Consider the following 22842-nt stretch of genomic DNA (forward strand, 5'->3'; position numbering starts at 1 on the left):
CCTGACATGGACAGAGGTGTCAGCAGAGAGCACTACGGTCAGACTGAAAAGAAATTCAAAGTTAAAAGAACTTTCTCTGTAGTATACAGCAGCTAATAAGTACTGAAAGATTTTTTTAATAGTAATTTACGAATTTGTTTAACTTTCTGGCACCAGAGGATTTAAAAAAGGAGTTTTCCAGTTAGGTCACAACCGTCACGCCCCCTTCCATAGACTTGCATTGAGGGGGTGTGGTAGTGACGTCTAAACGAACACTGGGTGCAGCAGGGAGCGGCGGGACCCCCGTGATCAGACATCTTATCCCCTATCCTTTAGATAGGGGATCAGATGTCTAGGGGCAGAGTACCCCTTTAACACTGATCACTATTGAACAGAAAGTATAAAATAAAATACATAAAAACATCTGTTTTTGTAAAATAAAATTTATTTACACAGTAAACAAAACAAAGTATAAAATGAACACTAGGGAGAATTCCTCACTGTTGTAGCCTGGATCCGGTGTCCTGAACTGCGTCGCTCCCGGTATCATGTCACCTGGATTATGGGAGAGATTGTAGCTGTAAAGTGAAGATCGGTGTCTGGCCTGTAAAATCAATACACAAGTTATTGAAGAAACTACTACACAGGCCAAAAGAATACAAAACACGATACAAGACCCAAAAACATAACCTGTGTCTGTCATTGGTGGACACATGGTCCAAGAATTGTTTGAAGGGCAATAATTCATACAGAAGTGTGCAAAATAATGCAGGAGGTTCTTCACTAATGTTTAATCCAGTCAAGGAGGAGGAGCTTGTGTGTAGCTGATGAAAGAAGGAGGAGCTTGTGTGCAGCTGATGAAAGAAGGAGGAGCTTGTGTGCAGCTGATGAAAGAAGGAGGAGCTTGTGTGCAGCTGATGAAAGAAGGAGGAGCTTGTGTGCTGTTGATGAGAGGAGGAGCTTGTGTGCAGCTGATGAGAGGAGCTTGTGTGTAGCTGATGAAAGAAGGAGGAGCTTGTGTGTAGCTGATGAAAGAAGGAGGAGCTTGTGTGTAGCTGATGAAAGAAGGAGGAGCTTGTGTGTAGCTGATGAAAGAAGGAGGAGCTTGTGTGTAGCTGATGAAAGGAGGAGCTTGTGTGTAGCTGATGAAAGAAGGAGGAGCTTGTGTGTAGCTGATGAAAGAAGGAGGAGCTTGTGTGTAGCTGATGAAAGAAGGAGGAGCTTGTGTGTAGCTGATGAAAGAAGGAGGAGCTTGTGTGTAGCTGATGAAAGGAGGAGCTTGTGTGCAGCTGATGAAAGGAGGAGCTTGTGTGCAGCTGATGAAATAAAGAGGAGCTTGTGTGTAGCTGATGAAAGGAGGAGCTTGTGTGTAGCTGATGAAAGGAGGAGCTTGTGTGTAGCTGATGAAAGGAGGAGCTTGTGTGTAGCTGATGAAAGAAGGAGGAGCTTGTGTGTAGCTGATGAAAGGAGGAGCTTGTGTGTAGCTGATGAAAGGAGGAGCTTGTGTGTAGCTGATGAAAGGAGGAGCTTGTGTGTAGCTGATGAAAGGAGGAGCTTGTGTGTAGCTGATGAAAGGAGGAGCTTGTGTGTAGCTGATGAAAGGAGGAGCTTGTGTGAAGCTGATAAAAAGGAATGTTTATAATGCAGCCATACAGGACATTATCCATGTGGAAAAGAAGTCTCTCCTAAGGATACGTTGCAAATGCCTAAAACCTTTGGTCACATCTGAGACTAAGACTCAGTTTTATAGTTATTGCATATAGATCATATGTTACATTCTGTCTATAGTGATAAGTCCCAGTGAGAACAGTCTTGCAGAAATCCCGCAGAAAATACAGGAGGAAATGTCCTGACCTGTGTTCCCCTTTCAGCAATATTGAAGGCTATGCCAAGAGGACGAAGCTTAGTGACTTTTTTCATACTACTCCAGACAGGGAGGAGAGGCGGGGGGAGGATCCTGCTGCAGCCATCTGTCTTACAGTAAGGCTAGGTTCACATTGCCATTTGCATCAGACCAGTTAAAGGTCCGAACGGCTTTTTTTTTTCCCCTCTCAAGCCAAACAAACCCTAAAACAGGTCAGGTGCAAACTGTTACTGCCGATCCTATTCACTTGCGTTCCATTGGTGATCCAGTAATTTTCAGGACTTTTCGGCACTATTTTCTCCTCTAAACTCCCGTTGTTGGATTTATGTCTTAATTATCTGCAATGCCCGCTTCTTACCTTACTCTTTTTTTTTTTTCAACCCTTACCATTTTCTTGGGTGATCCTCATTTTTATTTGTTTTATTTTTCAGATTACATTTTTTTATTTTGTTTTGTCTTTACGTTTGGAAATATATAATGTAAATGTACCAATACGGTATTTCATTCATTGCATTCTTGTGTATGACTTGACAAATATTGAATCTAAAGATCTCCCTTATTTGGGGGTCGGAGGGGTTACTGTGGGGGCTGAAGTGGAGGTACAGAGGTGAAGTAGGTCTCACTTGGTAGGTTAGACAATTTTTGGAATTTAAATCTTTGAGCTGAACATAAACCTTGTGATCTCCATGAATGATCGCTCCACTGTCCTTATGTAATTGTTTGGTGTGCAGATGCCAACTTTGATACGATTGGCCTGTACTTTTTTGGGGAGAAGGTGGTGTAACAGTAACGGTGACCTTCGACCCTTATGCAGAAGACCTTTGTTTTGGGAACGTCTTCAGCAATGTATTGCCAACGACAGATGCCATTTGTCTGATATTTTTAAAACCTGATAAAACAAATGTTTTATGTACTTTTCAAAAATGTATATACATGTTTCTTTAATTTTATTTTTTTATACCAGTTCAAAATACCAGAGAAATTTATGCCCCACCTTGTATTAGCCACATACATGGTAGAAAAAGAGGCTTTTGTTGTTCGGACCTCAGATGGCGCATTGTGATTACTTTGCAGGGACACCCCTTTAGTGACAGAGCCTTTTTCTCTGACCATTTAGATGCCATGGTCTTTATTGGCAGCAACATCTAAAGGATTAATTGGCAGGATCAGATTCTTGTCAACAACTGTTACAGCGAGATGTTTGTTATATACAGCCGGTACCTGATGGCAAAGGCACAGTTCCCCGGCTCACACCATCATGACATAACAGCAGGAATAATGTGCTCCCTATGATGTTTTATTAGGTTATGGTGCAGGAAGGGTTTACAAGGTGTCAACTTCACTTATATAAGAGCAAAAAGTTACATTGTAACACTAAGGTTGTTGAGAAGTATTTTTATTTGATAACTAAGGCTGAGAAGCTAGGCAGGCACAATGGCTTAACTGGAAGGGGTGAAACGATAGGTAATATCATGTGAGGGATGAAGACAGCGCAGGGATATACAAGTGAGTGACCTCCTGGGGGTGCAGATGAGAGTCCGAGATATGGCATATGCAGTACTTCAATCGAAAATAGTGAGAACGCATTCACCCAGTGAAAGTAAAAACGTCTCTTAATTTCAATAACTTCTTAAAACATGCCGAAGTGGAGGTAGAGAGATGCGGTCAGCATCTTCTGACTGACCGGGTGAGGTGAGGCAGCGCCGCTTTTGTGGTCCAGCCTGCTTTCTCAAGCCTCGAGAAAGCGGACTGAACCACAAAAGGAGCACTGCCTCACCTCACCCGGTCAGTCAGCAGATACTGACCGCATCTCTCTACCTCCACTTCGGCATGTTTTAAGAAGTTATTGAAATTAAAGGGGTACTCCAACCCTAGACATCTTATCCCGCCGCTGGGGACCCCCGCAATATTGCATGCGGCTCCCACCTGTTTCTTGTCCGGAAGTGCTGGAGGGTCTGGGTCCTGACCACGGGAACGGAAGTTTGTGACGTCACGCCCCGTCCCCTCAATGCAAGTCTATGGGTGGGGGCGTGACGGCCCTCCCATAGACTTGAATTGAGGGGACGAGACGGGACGTGACTTCACATGGGGGCGGAGTCGTGACGTCACAAACTTCCGATCCCGTGGTTGGGACCCAGACCGTCTAGCGCTTCCGGACAAGAAACAAGTGGGTGCCGCATGCTATAATGCAGGGGTTCCCAGCGGCGGGACACGCGCGATCAGACATCTTATCCCCTATCCTTTGGTTAGGGGATAAGATGTCTAGGGGTGGAATACCCCTTTAAGAGGACGTTTTTCCTTTCACTGGGTGAGTGCGATCTCACTACTTTCTACTGAAGTACTGCACATTTTTATTTGAGCTTTTCTGCATAGGTATGTTGCTTTGAGGGAAGAGCGATAACTTCCAGAGCACCATCTAGGAACCTAGAAACCCAATCTGTTCCCCTAATTGCCCAATAGCTTGTTTTTTAAAATAATCTCCTCTCCTTCACTGTATTTCCATTTCATGGATATGCCTGACGATATATATTATTACATTATAACTTGAATTAAAAGTTTTAGGGCTCGTTCACATGAGCAGATTTCCTTTCAGACTAGCAGTGTGTTTCCCGCTGGGAGTTTGAAAGTGGGCGGGCTCTCCGAAGGCTGTCAGCGGAATGACCGCAGAGAGCCCGCCCTTTTTCAAATTTGCAGCAGGAAACACGCTGCGGGTTTGAAAGGAAATCTGCTCGTGTGAATGAGCTTTTAATGAAGGGGGGAGGGAGGGAAATAATCCAATCTCAATTGCAAATACTATCAACATAGACTAAAACTATTGCTGGAAATTCCTTGGGCAACAGGATATAGACACCTAAGGCTTATTTCACACTGACGTTTTTGCCCATCAGTGTACCGGCCATTAGGAAGATAGCGGGAGAAAAATTTGTGCTTGACACGTCTACGGCCGCAATAACGGGAGTTCTAACGGACCTTACAGGAATCCCATTCAAGTGCCCGTTATAACTCCCGTTAACGGATGTTAATGGCAGCCAACTTAATAATAAAAAATAATAAAAAGAGACATTAACATCCTTTTGAAACGGAATAGCCATAGTGTGAAAGAAGCCTAATAATTATAATTAATTATTTTATCATCATACTATAATAATAATATTTATTGTTGGCAAGTATTATAAAATAAATAGTTATAATTAATTATTAAAGGGTACCTCTCATGAAATAAACTTTTGATATATTTTAGATTAATGAATGTTGAATAACTTTCCAATGTTAATGAAAAATATGCTTCTTTTTATTGTATTTTTCCCGATCAGTCCTGTCAGCAAGCATTTCTGACTCATGCTGGAGTCCTAAACACTCAGAGCTGCCAGCCTGCTTTGTTCACAGCCAAACAGGCTGTGAACAAAGCAGGCTGGCAGCTCTGAGTGTTCTCCTTTGTGAACAAAGCAGACTGGCAGCTCGTAGTGTTTAGGACTCCAGCATGAGTCTGAAATGCTTGCTGCCAGGACTGGTAGGGAGACCCCTAGTGGTCATTTCTTCAAAGTGGAAAATTAAATAGAAAGAAGCATATTTTTTAAATAACATGCAATTGTAAAGTTATTCTGCATACATTAATCTATAATATATCAAAAGTTTTTTTGATGAGAGGTACCCTTTAATAATAATTAATTATACCTATTATTTTATAATTATACTTGCCAACAATAATTATTATTATGTATTATTAATATAATAAGGATAATAAAAAATTTAAAATCGAACTTGACCAAACAAAAAGGAGGACACAGTAAGAAATCCAATACACAACTAAATTGTAGTTCTACGATGCTTGTTCTCTAAACATTTCCACTGAAGAGTAAAACAAGTAATGCATTGCAGCTTAAATACACCTCTGGATCTGTTGCTCATAAGGGGCTTAAAGTATTTGTTCATAAAGGATACAACAGGAAAGGATACACTTTTTGTTCATGTCAAACAGCAGTTAGTCGGCCATCTTTAAGGAGAAGAATAGCAGCTGCTTTCAGTGCATAGTCTGTGCTCCTAAGACATATTTACACACTGCAAACTTGTATGGAACTTGGCTACGCTGGAAGAAAACTACTGTTTACTGCCGCAGAAGTAGCAGAGTATCAGTGAAGTGTTCAGGGAGCATTGCCTGCCTGTGTTGTATAGGTGGTAGTTTTGCAGCAGTTGCTTTATGTGCTTTCCCTTGGTAGTTTTCTTCATAGACATGAGTAGGACTGTAAGGCTGGGTTTACACTAGCATTAAAGGGGTACTCCGCCCCAAGACCTCTTATCCCCTATCCAAAGGTTAGGTGATAAGATGTCTGATCGCGGGGGTCCAGCCGCTGGGGTCCCCCGCAATCTCAGTGCTGCACCCGGCGTTCGTTTAGAGCATCGGGTGCAGCACCGGAGGCTTGTAACGTCACGGCCACGCCCCGCTCATGATGGCACGGTCATGCCCCCTCAATGCAAGTATATGGGAGGGGGCGTGACTATGTCACGCCCCCTCCCATAGACTTGCATTGAGGGTGTGTGGCCGTGACGTCATGAGCGGGGCCATGACATCACAAGCCTCCTCCCTGCATCGTCAGTCATCCGGAACGGAGCACAGTTGACTCCGTGCACCAGATGTCTTGGGTGTGCAGCAGAGGTCGCGGGGGTCCCGCCACTGAGGACCCCTGTGATCTCCGTGCTGCACCCGGCATTCGTTTAGAGCATCGGGTGCAGTACCGGAGGTTCGTGACATCACGGGCATGCCCCCTCAATGCAAGTCTATGGGAGGGGGCATGGTGGCCATCACACCTCCTCCCATAGACTTGCATTGAGGGGGCGTGGCCGTAACGTCCCGATCCTCCGGTACTGCACCTGACGCTCTAAACGAACGCCGGGTGCAGCAGGGAGATCACGGGGGTCCCCAGGGGCTGGGATCAGACATCTTATCCCCTATCCTTTGGAGTACCCCTTTAATATAGACGCATTTTCACATCCTGTATTATGGCCTTAAGTCCCGGCCTGAGCACAGGACTAACAGATTGTCATGGTTTGGGGGGGTCATCAGATCCCCCAAGTGGGGTCAGGACTTACAGTCGTAAAACAGATGTAACAACGCTCCTGTATTTTGCTTGTGTAAACAGAGCTTTAGGCGTACCTGTCATGAAGGAAAACTTGTGATATGTCGTAGCAACATATGAAGAGTTTTTATTGGTCAAGGTCCGAGTAGTTTAGTGTTTTCCAAACAGTACGTCTCCAGCTGTTGCAAAAATACAACTCCAAACTGTCTGGGAATGCTGGGAGTTGTAGTTTTGCAACAGCTGGAGACGCACTGTTTGGAAAAAAACTGGTTCAGACCCCTACCAACCACGAGAACAAGCCAAAAGGAATACAAGCTTAGCGTGTTCTCTGCAGGCTCTGGGTCACATGACTAGGACGGACTCGTAGTGTAAGTGTATGGCAGTGGGATTTGAGACGAATAGAAACCTTTGACATCTCGTAGATTTGTCATTCAGTCTGGGATTACATGTTCAGACCCCACTGTCGTACATGTACATTATGGGGGGAGCATTGATCAAAAGTGGTGTAGGGGCACATCTTTCTACTCTATTACTTTGTGTGGTGGAAACTGTGTTCCTGCACCAAATTATTACATGGCACGTGATAAATCTGGTGCTGAGCACATTTCAACTGTGAAATCACGACTTGGTACGGTCTTTTTGGAAAACCTAAATGAAAAGACGCAAAGCTTTGAAATCAAAGAAAAGAACAGCAAAAAAAAAAAAAAATAGGGTAAAGTGAATCATAAATTTCCCCCCCATGAGTCCGTCCTGGTCATGTGACATGGAGGCAGCAGAGAACATGCTAGGAAAAAAAAATAAAAATTTGACATCCTAAAATGTATGTCAAAAATGTATACAGGAGCAGTATTTGAAAATCCAGCTCCCCTCCCTGTCTTTGAGCGCACGGACGGGTGTGGATTCACCGCTGTGTGCATTAAGCAGCAAGGAATGATGTCCAACGCAACTCCCATAAAACGAAGCTTTTACTGCATATAATTCCACAGGTACATAGACACAGAAGAGGTGACGCGTTTCGGTACGTTAAAGAACCTTAGTCATACATCTTAGTTCTTTAACGAACCGAAACGCGAAATGCAATAAAAGCTTCGTTTTATGGGAGTTGCGCTGGACATCATTCCTTGTTTCTTAAAAATGTACATATCATCTCTCTCTCCTACAACAACCTTTTAATTACTCATTAATTTCCCAAAAGGAAATGATCACCAATATACTATGTCAGTGTTTCCCAACCATGGTGCCTCCAGGTGTTGCAAAACTACAACTCCCAGCATGCCCGGACAGTCTTTGGCATACTGGGAGTTGTAGTTTTGAAACATCTGGAGACGCCCTTCTTGGGAAACACTGACCTAGTATATTGGTGATCATTTCCTTTTGGATGCACTTAAAGGGGTACTCCGGTGGAATTTATTTTTTTTTAAATCAACTGATGCCAGAAAATTAAACAGATTTTTCTATTTAAAAAAAATCTTAATCCTTCCAGTAATTATTAGCGGCTGTTTACTACAGAGGAAATCCTGTTCTTTTGGGATTTCTTTCCAGTCTGACCACACTGCTCTCTGCTGTCACCTCTGTCCATGTCAGGAACTGTCCGGAGCAGGAGAAAATCCCCATAGCAAACATATGCTGCTCTGGACAGTTTCTAAAATGGACAGAGGTGTCAGCAGAGAGCACTGTGGTTGAGAGAGAAAATAAATCCAAAAAGAAAAGAACTTCCTGTGTTGCATACAGCAGCTAATAAGTACTGGAAGGATTAAGATTTTTTTAATATAAGAAATTTACAAATCTGTTTAACTTTCTGGCACCAGTTGATTTATACATACATATTAATTATATATATATATATATATATATATATAGCCTTGAAAATGGTTTGGTGAGCAAACCGAAACGTCGCCTCACGTTGTGTGAATAAAATCCACTTTTTTTGCACTTTATGGAGTTGCTGCTGCCTATTTGCTACTATTCTATGGATCCCTGAACCTGGGCCCTATGCTGACGGCACCCGTGCACCTTATATTGGGGATGTGCTGCTCTCCTTCTGTATGTATGTGTATATATATATATATATATATATATATATACACATATATACACACAAATTATATACATATTTATTTTCCACCTGAGTACCCCTTTAATACTCCCTTTTGGCAAATTCCTAGATCGCTCACTTTAGCAGCAAGCTATGAAGTAGTTTATTCCATATCTAAACAATAGGGGATAAATTTCATATCGTGGCGCTCCAACCGCTGGGACCCACATATCTATGGGAGAGCTGAAGATAGCCCTAGATAGCCCATAGAGGCTATCCCATAGAGATACATGGAGGGAGCAAAACTGCCCCCGCTTCATGCGGGGGTCGTGACGAGCCGTTCCCGGGTCACGTACTGGAGATAACGGGGGTACCAGTGGTTGGACCCTCCAAGATCTAAAACTTATCCTCTATCCTTTTGATAGGGGGATAAGATTTACCCCATGGTACTTCTCCTTTAAAAAGTATATTGTGCTGCAACAACATTGCAGTTACACTTTAAATCAGAGAAAATGATCTCTTATCTCTGCGCTATTTTCATTTCCTAGCACACGCATTTTTCCTTTTCCAGGTGTTGGCTATCACCATTCTATTCGTAGAACTCACCTTGACCGTTATCGCTTGCTCCGTGCTTTGTCAGCATTCGGCTTTGGACGAGCCGATCGTGCAAATTGCTGGAATTGATTAAGGTAAATAATGATACAGAAGTGATTTATAGGTTAAGACCACTACGCAGTGAGACCATAAACGCACAGAAGTACAGTGATCCCTTACAATAGTTTCAACATACAATTGTCATTTCTGGACCGTTGTAACTTTAAATCAGACACAACATAAAATGTACAGACAGTGCAGATCTGTGAGACATGTCAATGGCCGGAAGAACTGACCAATCAGAATGGACATTTACTGGTAAAACACCTGTATTACTGAAGTGTATGCACTGACTGGTGTCTGGTAGCGCCCCCTACAGTGCAGAGAGGTATTACAGGTTCTGTACTCTTTACCTGTATTACTGAAGTGCATGCACTGACTGGTGTCTGGTAGCACCCGCTACAGTACAAGGAGGTATTACATGTTCTGGACTCTTTACCTGTATTACTGAAGTGTATGCACTGACTGATGTCTGGTAGCGCCCTCTACAGTACAGGGAGGTATTACAAGTTCTGTACTACTCTTTACCTGTATTACTGAAGTGTATGCACTGACTGGTGTCTGGTAGCGCCCCCTACAGTACAGGGAGGTATTACATGTTCTATACTACTCTTTACCTGTATTACTGAAGTGCATGCACTGACTGGTGTCTGGTAGCGCACCCTACAGTACAGGGGGGTATTACATGTTCTGTACTCTTTACCTGTACCAGGGTTAGCTGCTCCTTTGGACACCAGGTGAGGGCGGCTCCATGTTAATTTTTTAGGACACTGTGTACTGTACAGGACCCTGAAGAAGCTCCTGTCCTCTACATAGACAGTGATTACAGCTCCCAGCAGATCTTTATTACTTTTATATGGAAGGATTTGCTTTATCTCTATTAGTTATCTACTTATCTTTCTTTAATCCTCACTTTTTCCTATTTTTGGATGATATTTTGAGGTTTCAGAACCAATTAACAGGTTTCCATAGAGTTATGGTCTCAACATACAATGGTCGTCCTGTAACCAATATTGTAACTTGAGGGACCACTGTATACGTGACAGTTACAACAACATCTAGATACTTAGTGTTACAAGTGTATCCAATACACAATTATACTATGTTCTCTGTCTGTTACATTAAAATTCCCAGCACACTCTCTAAGGGTGCGTTCCCACCTATGCAGATTTGATGCACAGGATTTTCTGCTGCAGATTTCAGTGTAAACTAAATGACTGAGCGCAGCTTCTAATCTGAAGTTACAAATCCTGTGCATCAAATCTGCCCAGGATCCTGTACGTGTGAACGCACCCTAAAGGAGAAATCAAATTAACTTCTCCCCTATCCACAGAATAGGGGATAAATAATTTATCATGGGGGGGTCCAACCGTTGGGCCCCCGCAATCTCCTGAATGGGCCCTGACAGGAGTACTGCAGGAAGCACTCGCTCCAATTATTCCTATGGGAGCACCAAAAAGACCCGAGTACAGTATCACCAGCACTCCCATTGGAATGAATGGAGCGTGTGATTCAGACCCCCCTGTGGATAGGGGATGTTACATTTTCACAGGAGTTCTCCTTTAAAACAGTGTTTTCCAACCAGGGTGCCACCAGCTGTTGCAAAACTACAACTCCCAGCATGCCCAGACAGTCTTTGGCTGGGAGTTGTGGTTTTGCAACAGCTGGAGGCACCATGGTTAGGAAACACTGCTTTAAAAAGGTACTTCCATGCTTGTTCCCATTAGCAGGATATATATTTAGATATCAGTCCACTTCTAATTTCATGACTTGCTTGCAGACCATCGCTACTGGAGACGTTACCAGAAGTCCCATAGACTCGTCAGAAGGAAAAAAAAAAAAAAACTAAAAAAAAAAAAAAAAAAAAAAAAAAAACACAAAAACTGCATCCTGACGGGACAGTTTTGTTTTTTTAACCTAAAAAAATAAAAAATGACAAAAACAAAACCTAGTGGAAACCTAGCCTGAAGGAAATGTTCATACATGTGGATTTTAGCTTTTCTACCTACTTAAATTTCAACAGGGAAGTCAAAATCTGCAGCAAATACCCAAGTGTGAACATACTCTTAGGATAAGTTCACACGGGCGGATTTTTTTGCGAGTTTTCCGCTGCGTATTTGAAAAGGGGTCGGGCTCTTCTCGGCTGTCCGCAGCAGATTTTCCGCGGCAGAAATTTACGCTGCAGAAAATCCGCCGCAAGCCCTATTGAAGTCAGTTGTGACTGCGGCGGATTTTCCGCCGCAGTCACAACTGACTTCAATAGGGCTTGCGGCGGATTTTCTGCAGCGTAAATTCCGCTGCCGAAAATCTGCTGTGGACAGCCGAGAAGAGCCCGACCCCTTTTCAAATACGCAGCGGAAAACCCACAAAAAAATTCGCCCGTGTGAACGTACCCTTAGAAAACATCTGTATCTACTGCTGATTTGATGATGTGCTCAACTATTTATATTGAATTAAAGAGTACCTGTCATCAAACCATATTTTCTAAACTAACTCAGATTATATTCACTAACTACTCCTAACAACCCTCCTGTCCTAAAAAAAAAGGGATCAGAGGGAGCAGGAGAAAGTATGGGGAATGATGTGGCACAGAGGGTGATAGAAGGATGAGGGGGGGGGAGGGGAATCAGAGGGAGAAGTTTAAAGGGGTACTCTGCTGATCAGCATTTGCAACAAAATGTTTCCTAATGCTTTGAGCTGGCACTGGGAGCTCGTTACATCATAGCCACACCCCCTAATGATGTCACACCCCGCCCCCTCATTGCAAGTCAATGGGAAGGGGCGTGGCAGCCGTCACACCCCCTCCCATAGACTTGCATTGAGAGGGCGGGTCGTGACGTCATGAGGGGGCGGGGCTATGATGTCCCGAGCTACCGGCACCGGCTCTAAGCATTCAGAACATTTTGTTCCAAACACTGGGCAGCGGAGTACCCCTTTAAGTGGCAAAGCGGGTGATGAAGGGGGAATAAAATGGAAGGGAGGCACAAGGGGTGGGCAGGGGAGGAGGGGGGGGGGGATAAAAGGGAATGGCACAGGGGGAGATGTAATGGCATAAGGGGGTAGCAGGGGAGTCACAAACATGAAAAGTAGAGATAAGCGAACTTACAGTAAATTCGATTCGTCACGAACTTCTCGGCTCGGCAGTTGATGACTTATCCTGCATAAATTAGTTCAGCTTTCCGGTGCTCCGGTGGGCTGAAAAAGGTGGATACAGTCCTAGGAAAGAGTCTCCTAGGACTGTATCCACCTTTTCCAGCCCACGGGAGCACCTGAAAGCTGAACTAATTTATGCAGGATAAGTCATCAACTGCCGAGCCGAGAAGTTAGTGACGAATAGAATTTACTGTAAGTTTGCTCATAGTTTGGAAAGCTGTGTTCTAGTCCTATGAGAAAAGACTATTAACCCTCACACAGATCCCAGATCATAGAGTAGATTCCCCAGATCAGTGATCTTTTGGTCTCTTATCAAGAGCGGCAACAAACTCTCCAAAATGGCTGATAAAAAGGATACAATGACCATTGGTTTGTCATAAAGTACATATCCGTGGGTGTGTTTCAAGGCCTTCGCTGCCACATCTTCACTGGGAAAGCCTAGAAAAGCTTGTCCTTTCATCCGACCTTCTGTCATCAGGCGAATGTCAAACCTGCAATAATAGGAACAAGATATAGACAAACATAGCGGGTGTAAGGTGCATAAACAGATGGGTGTATGGCAGTGTTTCCAAACCAGGGGGCCTCCAGCTGTTGCAAAACTACAAGAGCCATTTCACGAAAAAAAATAAAATTAAAAAACTATATATCCCTTTTTGCCCAGTCCGCACCGGTTCCATTATCTTACAATGAATTTATCATATTTACGCTCCCAGAAGATTACTACTACTTAGGTCAGTGTTTCCCAACCAGTGTGCCTCCAGCTGTTGCAAAACTACAACTCCCAGCATGCCCGGACAGGCGTTGGCTGTCCGGACATACTGGGAGTTGTAGTTTTGCAAAAGCTGGAGGCACACTGGTTGGGAAACACTGACATAGACCATACACTATAATCCACACCACACTGCAAAAGTCAGGGGTATTCAAAGAATGGCTGTCCGGGCATGCTGGGAGTTGTAGTTTTGCAACAGCTGGAGGCACCCTGGTTGGGAAACACTGACCTAGACCATACGCTATAATCCACACCACACTGCAAAAGTCAGGGATATTCAATGAATGGCTGTCCGAGCATGTTGGGAGCTGTAGTTTTGCAACAGCTGGAGGCACCCAGGTTGGGAAACACTGGTGTATGGTATTGCTCACAAGGCAGACACCTATAGGTGGCACCAGTGTCCTCATTCCTCCTTCAGGATAACAGTTAATTTGGATATATTTTCCCATGAAGCATTGCCTGCAAGACTCCATACACCAGCTGGATCTCAATACGAATCAGTACTCCCCAGAGATACAGCACGGGATTCACAGCCAACCAATCAGCACCCTGCTTAGTACTGACACACTTTACTGTCTACAGCAGCGTTTCCCAACCAGGGGGCCTCACACAAAACTACAACTCCCTTCATGCTAAGACAACAGCTGAAGGAACCCTGTACGGTAAACTCTGGTCTACAGATTGGTGTCTGATTTGGCTAATGACCTGTTTTAAAGGGGTACTCCACTGGGAAACTTTTTTTTTTTTTTTTTTTTTAAATCAACTGGTGCCAGAAAAGTTAATCAGATTTGTAAATTACTTCTATTTAAAAAAAAAACTTGATCCTCCCAGTAATTATCAGCTGCTGTATGTTCCACAGGAAGTTCTTTTCTGTTTGAATTTCCTTTCTGTCTGACCACAGTGCTCTCTGCTGACACCTCTGTCCATTTTAGGAACTGTCCAGAGCAGGTGAGGTTTGCTATGTGGTCAGACAGAAAGGAAATTCAAAAAGAAAAGAACTTCCTGTGGCACATACAGCCGCTGATAAGTACTGGAAGGATTAAGATTTTTTTTTTTATTTACAAGGAGTAATTTACAAATCTGTATAACTTTCTGGCACCAGTTGATTTAAAAATAAAAAATTAATAAATAAAATTAAAAGAATAAAAAAAAATATATATATATATAATTAATATAATAAATATTATATATATATATATATATAATATATATATATATATATATATATATATATATATATATATATATATATATATATATATAATAAATATATATATATATAAATATAAATAATATATATATAATATTATATATATATATATATATATATATATATATATATTTTATTTTTTTCTCCCAGTGGAGTACCCCTTTTAAGGCTCTTTTATGGGACAAATCTTGACTTACACGGTAGTTCCCTACAGGTGGCACCGAACAGTTTCCTTACCCCTGGAGAGCAAGTTTCCCCACACAGCGTTGCCTGTAAGACTCCATATACTATCTGGATCGTCCGAACGAGAAGCAGCGCATCTCTTGCTGTTTCAAAACTATAACTACCAGAATGCTCAGACATGCTGGGAGTTGTAGATTTGCAACAGCTGTAGGTACCATGATTGGTAAACACTGACAAAGACTATATAGTAACACAAACAATACTGACCACAATAACTTACATGTTCTTTTCAGTGTCAGATGAAAAGTCAATAAACTTCCCAAATATAAACTTCAGATCCTGCGGAGAAGAAAAGCAGAACATTGTGAGAGAAGGCGTATGCCGTAAATATAACGCACAGATCATAAATGTTGCCGCCATACCTTCTCTGTAACCTGTTTTGCCAAGTTCTTTACGTAGAGACGGCAATTCGGCTCCCCAGGGTCGTAGTTCTTAAATACAGAGAGCTTTCGCATTTCTAAAAAAAAAAAAAACTATAATAAACAAAAGTTTTCGGATTCCTCGGTAGGAGTCCCGGTTGAATCCTTGTCCACATGCCTGATTAAAGGATCACTGCAGCCCTAGATACTTATTCCTTATCTGCAGGATAGGGGATAAGTGTCTGATCGTGGGGTGGGGGGGTCCGATCGTTGGGAGCCCAGCATTGCTGTGGCTCTGCGCGGATTGTCGACCTCGCTGAGGTTGATGACGCCCCCTCCATACAGCTCTATGGGAGAGACGGGAATGTACGAATGCTGCACCCTCTGCCTATATATTTTTAATTTATTTTTTTTTATAATTTTTAGTTTTCTACCTTGATATTGCTCTGTATTTTCTGCTCAGTCAGATTCACAGACTGGGAAGGGGCGTTCCCCAGCAGGCGTGACATCATCTGAAGTCATACAGGGGAGAACTTCCTCCCTTACTCTGCTACACACAGGCCAGAGCAGATCAGTGTGAGATGAGCTATGATTGGCTAAGGGTGCACCCCCCCCACTAGACTGCACTTCCTGATCTTGGACTTCTGCCAGGCCAGCAGGAGTCCGAAGTCTGTGCAAGAGATGGAGGGAAATGTGCTCTGGACAAGTAGGGAGACACCTAGTGGCAGCTTTTTTAAACCAATAAAACTTCATTTTTTTTTAAACAAAGTACATTAGATTTTTTTTATTTACTATAAGGAGTGCAATAGCAAAGTTTAGTTTTGAGAGTGCCCATTTAAAGAATCTGGATTTGATGGATAAATTAGAGAGACAGTGGGGGCAAGTAGATTGCGAGCACAGGTCTTGGCTGAAGGTCCTTTTGGAGGATTCACCTTGTAGGGTTTGTGGTAAGAGAATGTGATTGATGATAAGGCTATGGTCACACAGCAGATTTCTTGTGAATTATCCAGTTAGAAAATTCTGCATATATTCCGCAGACATGCTGGCGCTAGGACCTCTCGGAAATGTCTCCAGACTGCAATGCATTTCTGAGCGGATTCCGCAGAAAGAATTGACATGTCTGGGTCAAGTATGTGTACTGCCACCTGTTTCATACATGGCGGGGGTCCAAGGGGTCCCTTCTGATAGGTGTTCTGTGGATATGTGATAAGTTGTCTTCTTGGGTGAACCCCTATTTAACCCCTTAAGGACCAGAGCATTTTTTGCACATCTGATCACTAAGCATTGATAACTCTGGGATGCTTTAACTTATACATTTAAATCTGAGACATGACATATTCTACTTTATGTTAGTGGTAAATTTATGTTGATACTTGCATCATTTCTTAGTGAAAAATGCCAAAATTTCATGAAAAATTTGAAATGGTTGGACTTTTCTAATTTTGAAGCTCTCTGCTTGTAAGGAAAATGGATATTCCAAATAAATTATATATTGATTCACATATACAATATGTCTACTTTATATTTTCATCATAAAGTTGAGATGTTTTTACTTTTGGAAGACACCAGAGGGCTTCAAAGTTCAGCAGCAATTTTCACATTTTTCACAAAATTTTCAAAATCTGAATTTGAAGTGGATTTGAGGGGCCTTCATATTAGAAATACCCCATAAATTACCCCATTATAAAAACTGCACCCCACTAGGTATTCAATATGACATTTGGAAAGTTTGTTAACCCTTTAGGTGTTTCACAGGAATAGCAGCAAAGTGAAGGGGAAAATTCTAAATCTCAATTTTTTACACCAACATGCTCTTGTAGACCCAGTTTTTGAATTTTTACAAGGGATAAAAGGAGAAAAATACTCAATAGAAATTGGGTAACACAATTTGGGGGTAAGGGAATACCTAATATGTGTATGTCAAGTGCTCTGTAGGTGCACTATAAGGCTCAGAGGGAAAGGAGCGACAATGGGACGTTGGAGAGTGAGTTTTGCTTAAATGGTTTTTGGGGGGCATGTCCCATTTAAGAAGCCCCTATGGTGCCAGAACAGCAAAAAAATTAAAAAACAAAAATCATATGGCATACCATTTTGGAAACTACATCGCTCAAGGAATGTAACAAGGGGTCCAGTGAGCCTTAACACCCCACAGGTGTTTGATGGCTTTTCGTTAAAAGTCGAATGTGTAAATGACATTTTTTTTCCCACTAAAATGCTGTTTTTTCCTCCAAATTTACCATTTTTACAAGAGGTAATAGGAGAAAATAACCCCAAAAATTTCTAACCCAATGTATGGAAATACCCCATGTGTGGATGTAAAGTTCTCTGCAGGCGCACTACAATGCTCAGAAGAGAAGGAGCCACATTTGGCTTTTTGCAAGCAAATTTTGCTGAAATTGTTTTTGGGGGGCATGTCACATTTAGGAACCCCCTATGGTGACAGAACAGCAAAAAAATAAAAATAAAAAAAAGCCCCCAAATGGCATACTATTTGGAAGCAACATCCCTCAAGGAATGTAAAAAGGGGCACAGTGAGCCTTTACACACCACAGGTGCTGGATACATTTCTGCTAAAATTAAAAATGTTATCACTAAAGATTTTTTCACTAAAATGCTTGTGTTACCCCAAATTTTTCATTTTCACAAGGGGTAATAGGCGAAAAATCCTCCCAAAATGCTTAACCCCATTTCTTCTGAGGATGGATGGATGGATGGATAGATGGATAGATAGATGGATAGATCAGCCCAGAAAAGTATTGAATCGCCGGCGAATGCCGACAAATGGGGGGGGGGGGTCTCAGGGATTTGCACGAGGTGCCTGCTTAATGTTTTCAGCAGGCATTCCAGTCCGGTCCCCGTCAAGCGGCGGGGGACCGGAATTCCCACGGGCGTACAGGAATGCCCAGTGTCCTTAAGGGGTATCCAGGATTAGAAAAACATAGCTGATTTCTGCCACCCCAGTCCTCAGGTTGTGTGTGGTATTGCAGTTCAGTTAAATTCAAGCGAATGGAGCCAAGTTGCAATACCACACCCAACCCGAGGACAGAGTTGGTGCTGTTTTTGAAAGAGTTTAGCTCTATTTTTCTATTCCTGGATAATCTCTGTAATAGGTTGGGCATCAGTAAAGCAATGACTGGAAACAGTAGAAGACCATTGCAGTGTATTATACAGTGAATTAGAAAAATCTAATATTGTGGTTAACAAAAAATCAAAAATCTACTCAATCGGTATTAGAGATGAGCGAACTTACAGTAAATTCGATTCGTCACGAACTTCTCGGCTCGGCAGTTGATGACTTTTCCTGCATAAATTAGTTCAGCTTTCAGGTGCTCTGGTGGGCAGGAAAAAGGTGGATACAGTCCTAGGAGACTCTTTCCTAGGACTGTATCCACCTTTTCCAGCCCACCGGAGCACCTGAAAGCTGAACTAATTCATGCAGGAAAAGTCATCAACTGCCAAGCCGAGAAGTTTGTGACGAATCAAATTTACTGTAAGTTCACTCATCTCTAATTGGTATCTAATGACCCAGACCAGTGCTTCCCCAACCAGTAAGCCTCCAGCTGTTGCAAAACTATAACTCCCAGCATGCCCGGACAGCCTTTGGCTGTCCGGGCATGCTGGGAGTTGTAGTTTTTGCAACAGCTAGAGACGCCGTGGTTGGGAAACACTGCCATTATTCCTACAATTGGCAGGAAAAAAAATGGAAGAATTTCTGTTCTTTGTTCAGTGCACATTTACCTTCTTTAGACACTCTTCCCTTATCCAGCTCCCTCCTGGAAATAAATTCCTTTGGTAAATCATCCTCCTCCTCCTCATCCTCCTTATCATCACAACTGGGCTCATTAACTGGATAGATCTTCCCAAATCCCAAAACCTCTTCACCTCCGTCAGGTTCCATTCGGGCCTCAATACTGGAAGTGATGGCTGTAAAGGAAGCAAAAGAGGTAAAATATATAAAAGAATGATGGCCCCTGGCGACTGTTTACAGTCAGTAAAGCCTCAGGATGAACAATGGAAAAAAAAAACATAAAAAACTTCTCAGAACATCTTCCCGAATTACAAGTTTAACCCCTCAACGACGAAGGACAGATATTTACATCCTCCGCCGGCTCCCGCGATATGCCGCGGGGTCACGTGGTGTCCCAGCGGCATATCGGGTCGGTCCCAGCGGCTATCAATGGGCGGGACCCGCGGCTAATACAGGACAACACCGATCGCGGTCATGCCCTGTATTAACCCTTCAGACGCAGCGATCAAAGCTGACCGCCGCGTCTGAAGTTAAAGTGACCGGGCTGCTCAGTCGGGCTGTTCGGGACCGCCGCGGTGAAATCGCGGCGTCCCGAACAGCTTGCAGGACACCGGGAGGGCCCTTACCTGCATCCTCGGTGTCCGATCGGCGAATGACTGCTGGCAGGCAAGCGCCAATAACACTGATCACAGGCGTGTTAATACACACCAGTGATCAGGATGAGAGATCAGTGTGTGCAGTGTTATAGGTCCCTATGGGACCTATAACACTGCAAAAAAAAAAAACACAAAAAAAGTGTTAATAAAGGTCATTTAACCCCTTCCCTAATAAAAGTTTGAATCACCCCCCTTTTCCCATTAAAAAAAAAAAAAGTGTAAATAAAAATAAACATATGTGGTATCGCCGCGTGCGTAAATGTCCGAACCATAAAAATATATTGTTAATTAAACTGCACGGTCACTGGCGTACGCGCAAAAAAATTCCAAAGTCCAAAAAAGTGCATTTTTGGTCACTTTTTATACCATTAAAAAATGAATAAAAAGTGATCAAAAAGTCCGATCAAAACAAAAATGGTACCGATAAAAACTTCAGATCACATGATTTTTTTTCCCGTTTCGCCGTGAATTTTTGGGTAAAATGACTAATGTCCCTGCAAAGTAAAATTGGTGACGCAAAAAATAAGCCATAATATGGATTTTTAGGTGGAAAATTGAAAGGGTTATGATTTTTAAAAAGGTAAGGAGGAAAAAACGAAAGTGCAAAAACTGAAAAACCCTTCGTCCTTAAGGGGTTAATACTCTGATTAAAAAAAAAACATACATTTTTTTTAAATTAAATTTTTTTAAATCAACTGACGCCAGAAAGTTATACAGATTTGTAAATTTACTTCTATTTAAAAATCTTAACCCTTCCAGCACTTAGCAGCTGCTGTATGCTCCAATGGAAGTTGTGTAGTTCTTTCTAGTCTGACCACAGTGCTCTCTGCTGACATCTCCGTCCATGTCAGGAACTGTCCAGAGCAGGACAGGTTTGCTCTGGGGATTTGCTCCTACCCTGGACAGTTCCTGACATGGATAGAGGTGTCAGCAGAGAGCACTGTGGTCAGACTAGAAAGAACTACACAACTTCCACTGGAGCATACAGCGGCTGATAAGTACTGGAAGGGTTAATATTTTTAAATAGAAGTCAATTTACAAATCTCTATAACTTTCTGGCACTAGTTGAACTAAACTTATCCCCTATACATAGGATACGGGATTAGGGTCTGATGGCGGGGGTCCAACTGAGACCCCACTGATCACCTGTACAGGGCCCTGGCTTTCACGCTGAACTTACCAAACTCTTGACCAGGCTGAGACGGGCCATCACCCCTGCTCGTATCGGTGGGATCCAGAGCTCTAAGTAGTTTAGTAAGTTCAACATGAGAGTTAGGGCCTGTACATGAGATTGCGGAGGTCCCAATTGTCGGACCCCCCTGTGATGAGACACTTTTCCTATACTGTGGATAGGGGATAAGTTTAGTTCCCCCGAGTACCCCTTTAGCGCACAAATAGCTCTACACGAGGTGCACATGACTGCTGAGGCCAGTGTTTAGCTGCAGCGTTCTGTGCTCAATGTGAAGGGATGTTCAGGGCACAGAGTGTCCTCATTGCTAGGGCTACCTCCCTGCCGATCACAACAGGGGTTAAAGGGGTACTCCCCTGGAAAAAAAAAAAATATCTTAATCAACTGGTGCCAGAAAGTTAAAAATATTTGTAAATTACTTCTATTAATAAAAATCTTAACCCTTCTAGTACTTATCAGCTGCTGTTATGATACATAAGTTATTTTCTGTTTGAATTTCCTTTCTATCTGACCACAGTGCTCTCTGCTGACCCCTCTGTCCATTTTAGGAATTGTCCGGAACAGGAGAGGTTTTCTATGGGGATTTGCTCCTACTCTGGACAGTTCCTAAAATGGACAGAGGTGTCAGCAGAGAGCACTGTGGTCAGGCAGAAAAAGGAAATTAAAAAAGAAAAGAACTTCTTGTGAATCATAACAGCAGCTAATAAGTACTGGAAGGATTAAGATTTTTTTTTTTTTTTTTAATAGAAGTAAATTACAGATCTGTTTAACTTTCTGGCACCAGTGGATTTAAACAAAAAATGTTTTCCAGTGGAGTACCCCTTTAAATGAAGGGGCCTAAATAAAGTGGTGGTCATGTACATGTTAAGTCTATGGAAATGTGGGAGTTCTAGAGATTGTGGAATAGTCACACATCGCTTATTCATTGGACAGGTGCTGAGTGTATTGTTAGTGGGAAAAAAACACCTTTAAGGCTTGAGGGACTATTCACACGTACAAAATCCTGAACATATTTGATGCGCAAGATTCGAAGCTGCAGAGTTCAACGTAAAACTAAATGACTGGACACCGCATCAAATCCTAGGCAACAAATATGGGCAGGATACTGTATGTGTGAATAGACCAGTGGTCCCCAACCTGCGGGCCTCCAGATGTTGCAAAACTACAACTCCCAGCATGCCCGGACAGCCAACGGCTGTCCGGGCATGCTGGGGGTTGTAGTTTTGCAACATCTGGAGGTCCGCAGGTTGGGGACCACTGGAATAGACACTAAAAAGGGTCTTTCAAGATTTTTCTTCTTCACCCTTTGAGCCCATGATCACAAAGTATAATACGTTTCTATAACCTGTGTCCTATTTTAATGGCGGATCCATACCTGTAGTGAAAGTCTTTATTTTACTGTTGTCTCTGACCTTTCCCAGCATTGTAAGCAGCCAGAGACACTATGCCATAAGTCACATGGTCTCCAGGAGGCGTGGCTATGCTGCAGTGGGTGGGTGGCTAGACTTACTTAAAGGGGTACTCCGCCCCTGGCATCTTATCCCCTATCCAAAGGATAGGGGATAAGATGTTAGATCGCCGCGGTCCCGCTGCTGGGGACCCCGGGGATCGCCACTGCGGCACCCCGCCATCATTACGCTCTGTGCGTAATGATGGGCGATACAGGGGCCGGAGCTGCGTGACGTCATGGCTCCGCCCCTCATGACATCACGTCCCGTCCCCTTAATGCAAGTCTATGGCAGGGGGCGTGACGACCGCCACGCCCCCTCCCATAGACTTGTATTGACGGGCGTGGGCCATGACGTCACGAGGGGCGGAGCCGTGACGTAACGATGCTCCGGCCCCTGTATTGCCCGTCATTACGCACAGAGCGAACTCGCTCTGTGCAGTAATGATGGCGGGGTGCTG

The 22842-nt window shown here is 43.0% G+C and overlaps 1 protein-coding gene across 3 annotated transcripts in view; it reads right to left on the reverse strand.

The window, feature by feature from the left end:
* Positions 1-424: 424 nt before the first annotated feature.
* The window catches only part of RNPC3 (RNA binding region (RNP1, RRM) containing 3), a 42033-nt gene continuing 19615 nt past the window's right edge, over positions 425-22842 (reverse strand). The window contains exons 10-15 of one of the 3 annotated variants that reach the window (XM_056523425.1): positions 19080-19265; positions 15345-15439; positions 15203-15261; positions 13119-13251; positions 9560-9627; positions 425-583 (exon numbers count right to left, since the gene is read on the reverse strand). In XM_056523425.1, coding sequence (XP_056379400.1) covers positions 9568-9627; positions 13119-13251; positions 15203-15261; positions 15345-15439; positions 19080-19265 — 533 coding nt within the window. In that variant the 3' untranslated portion in view covers positions 425-583; positions 9560-9567. Of the gene's footprint in view, positions 584-5252; positions 5838-9559; positions 9628-13118; positions 13252-15202; positions 15262-15344; positions 15440-19079; positions 19266-22842 lie in introns of those variants that run through there. The other 2 variants (XM_056523426.1, XM_056523424.1) reach the window with 2 other exon arrangements.

This window comes from Hyla sarda, chromosome 6 (assembly GCF_029499605.1).
Source record: "Hyla sarda isolate aHylSar1 chromosome 6, aHylSar1.hap1, whole genome shotgun sequence".
Taxonomy (NCBI): Eukaryota; Metazoa; Chordata; class Amphibia; order Anura; family Hylidae; genus Hyla; species Hyla sarda.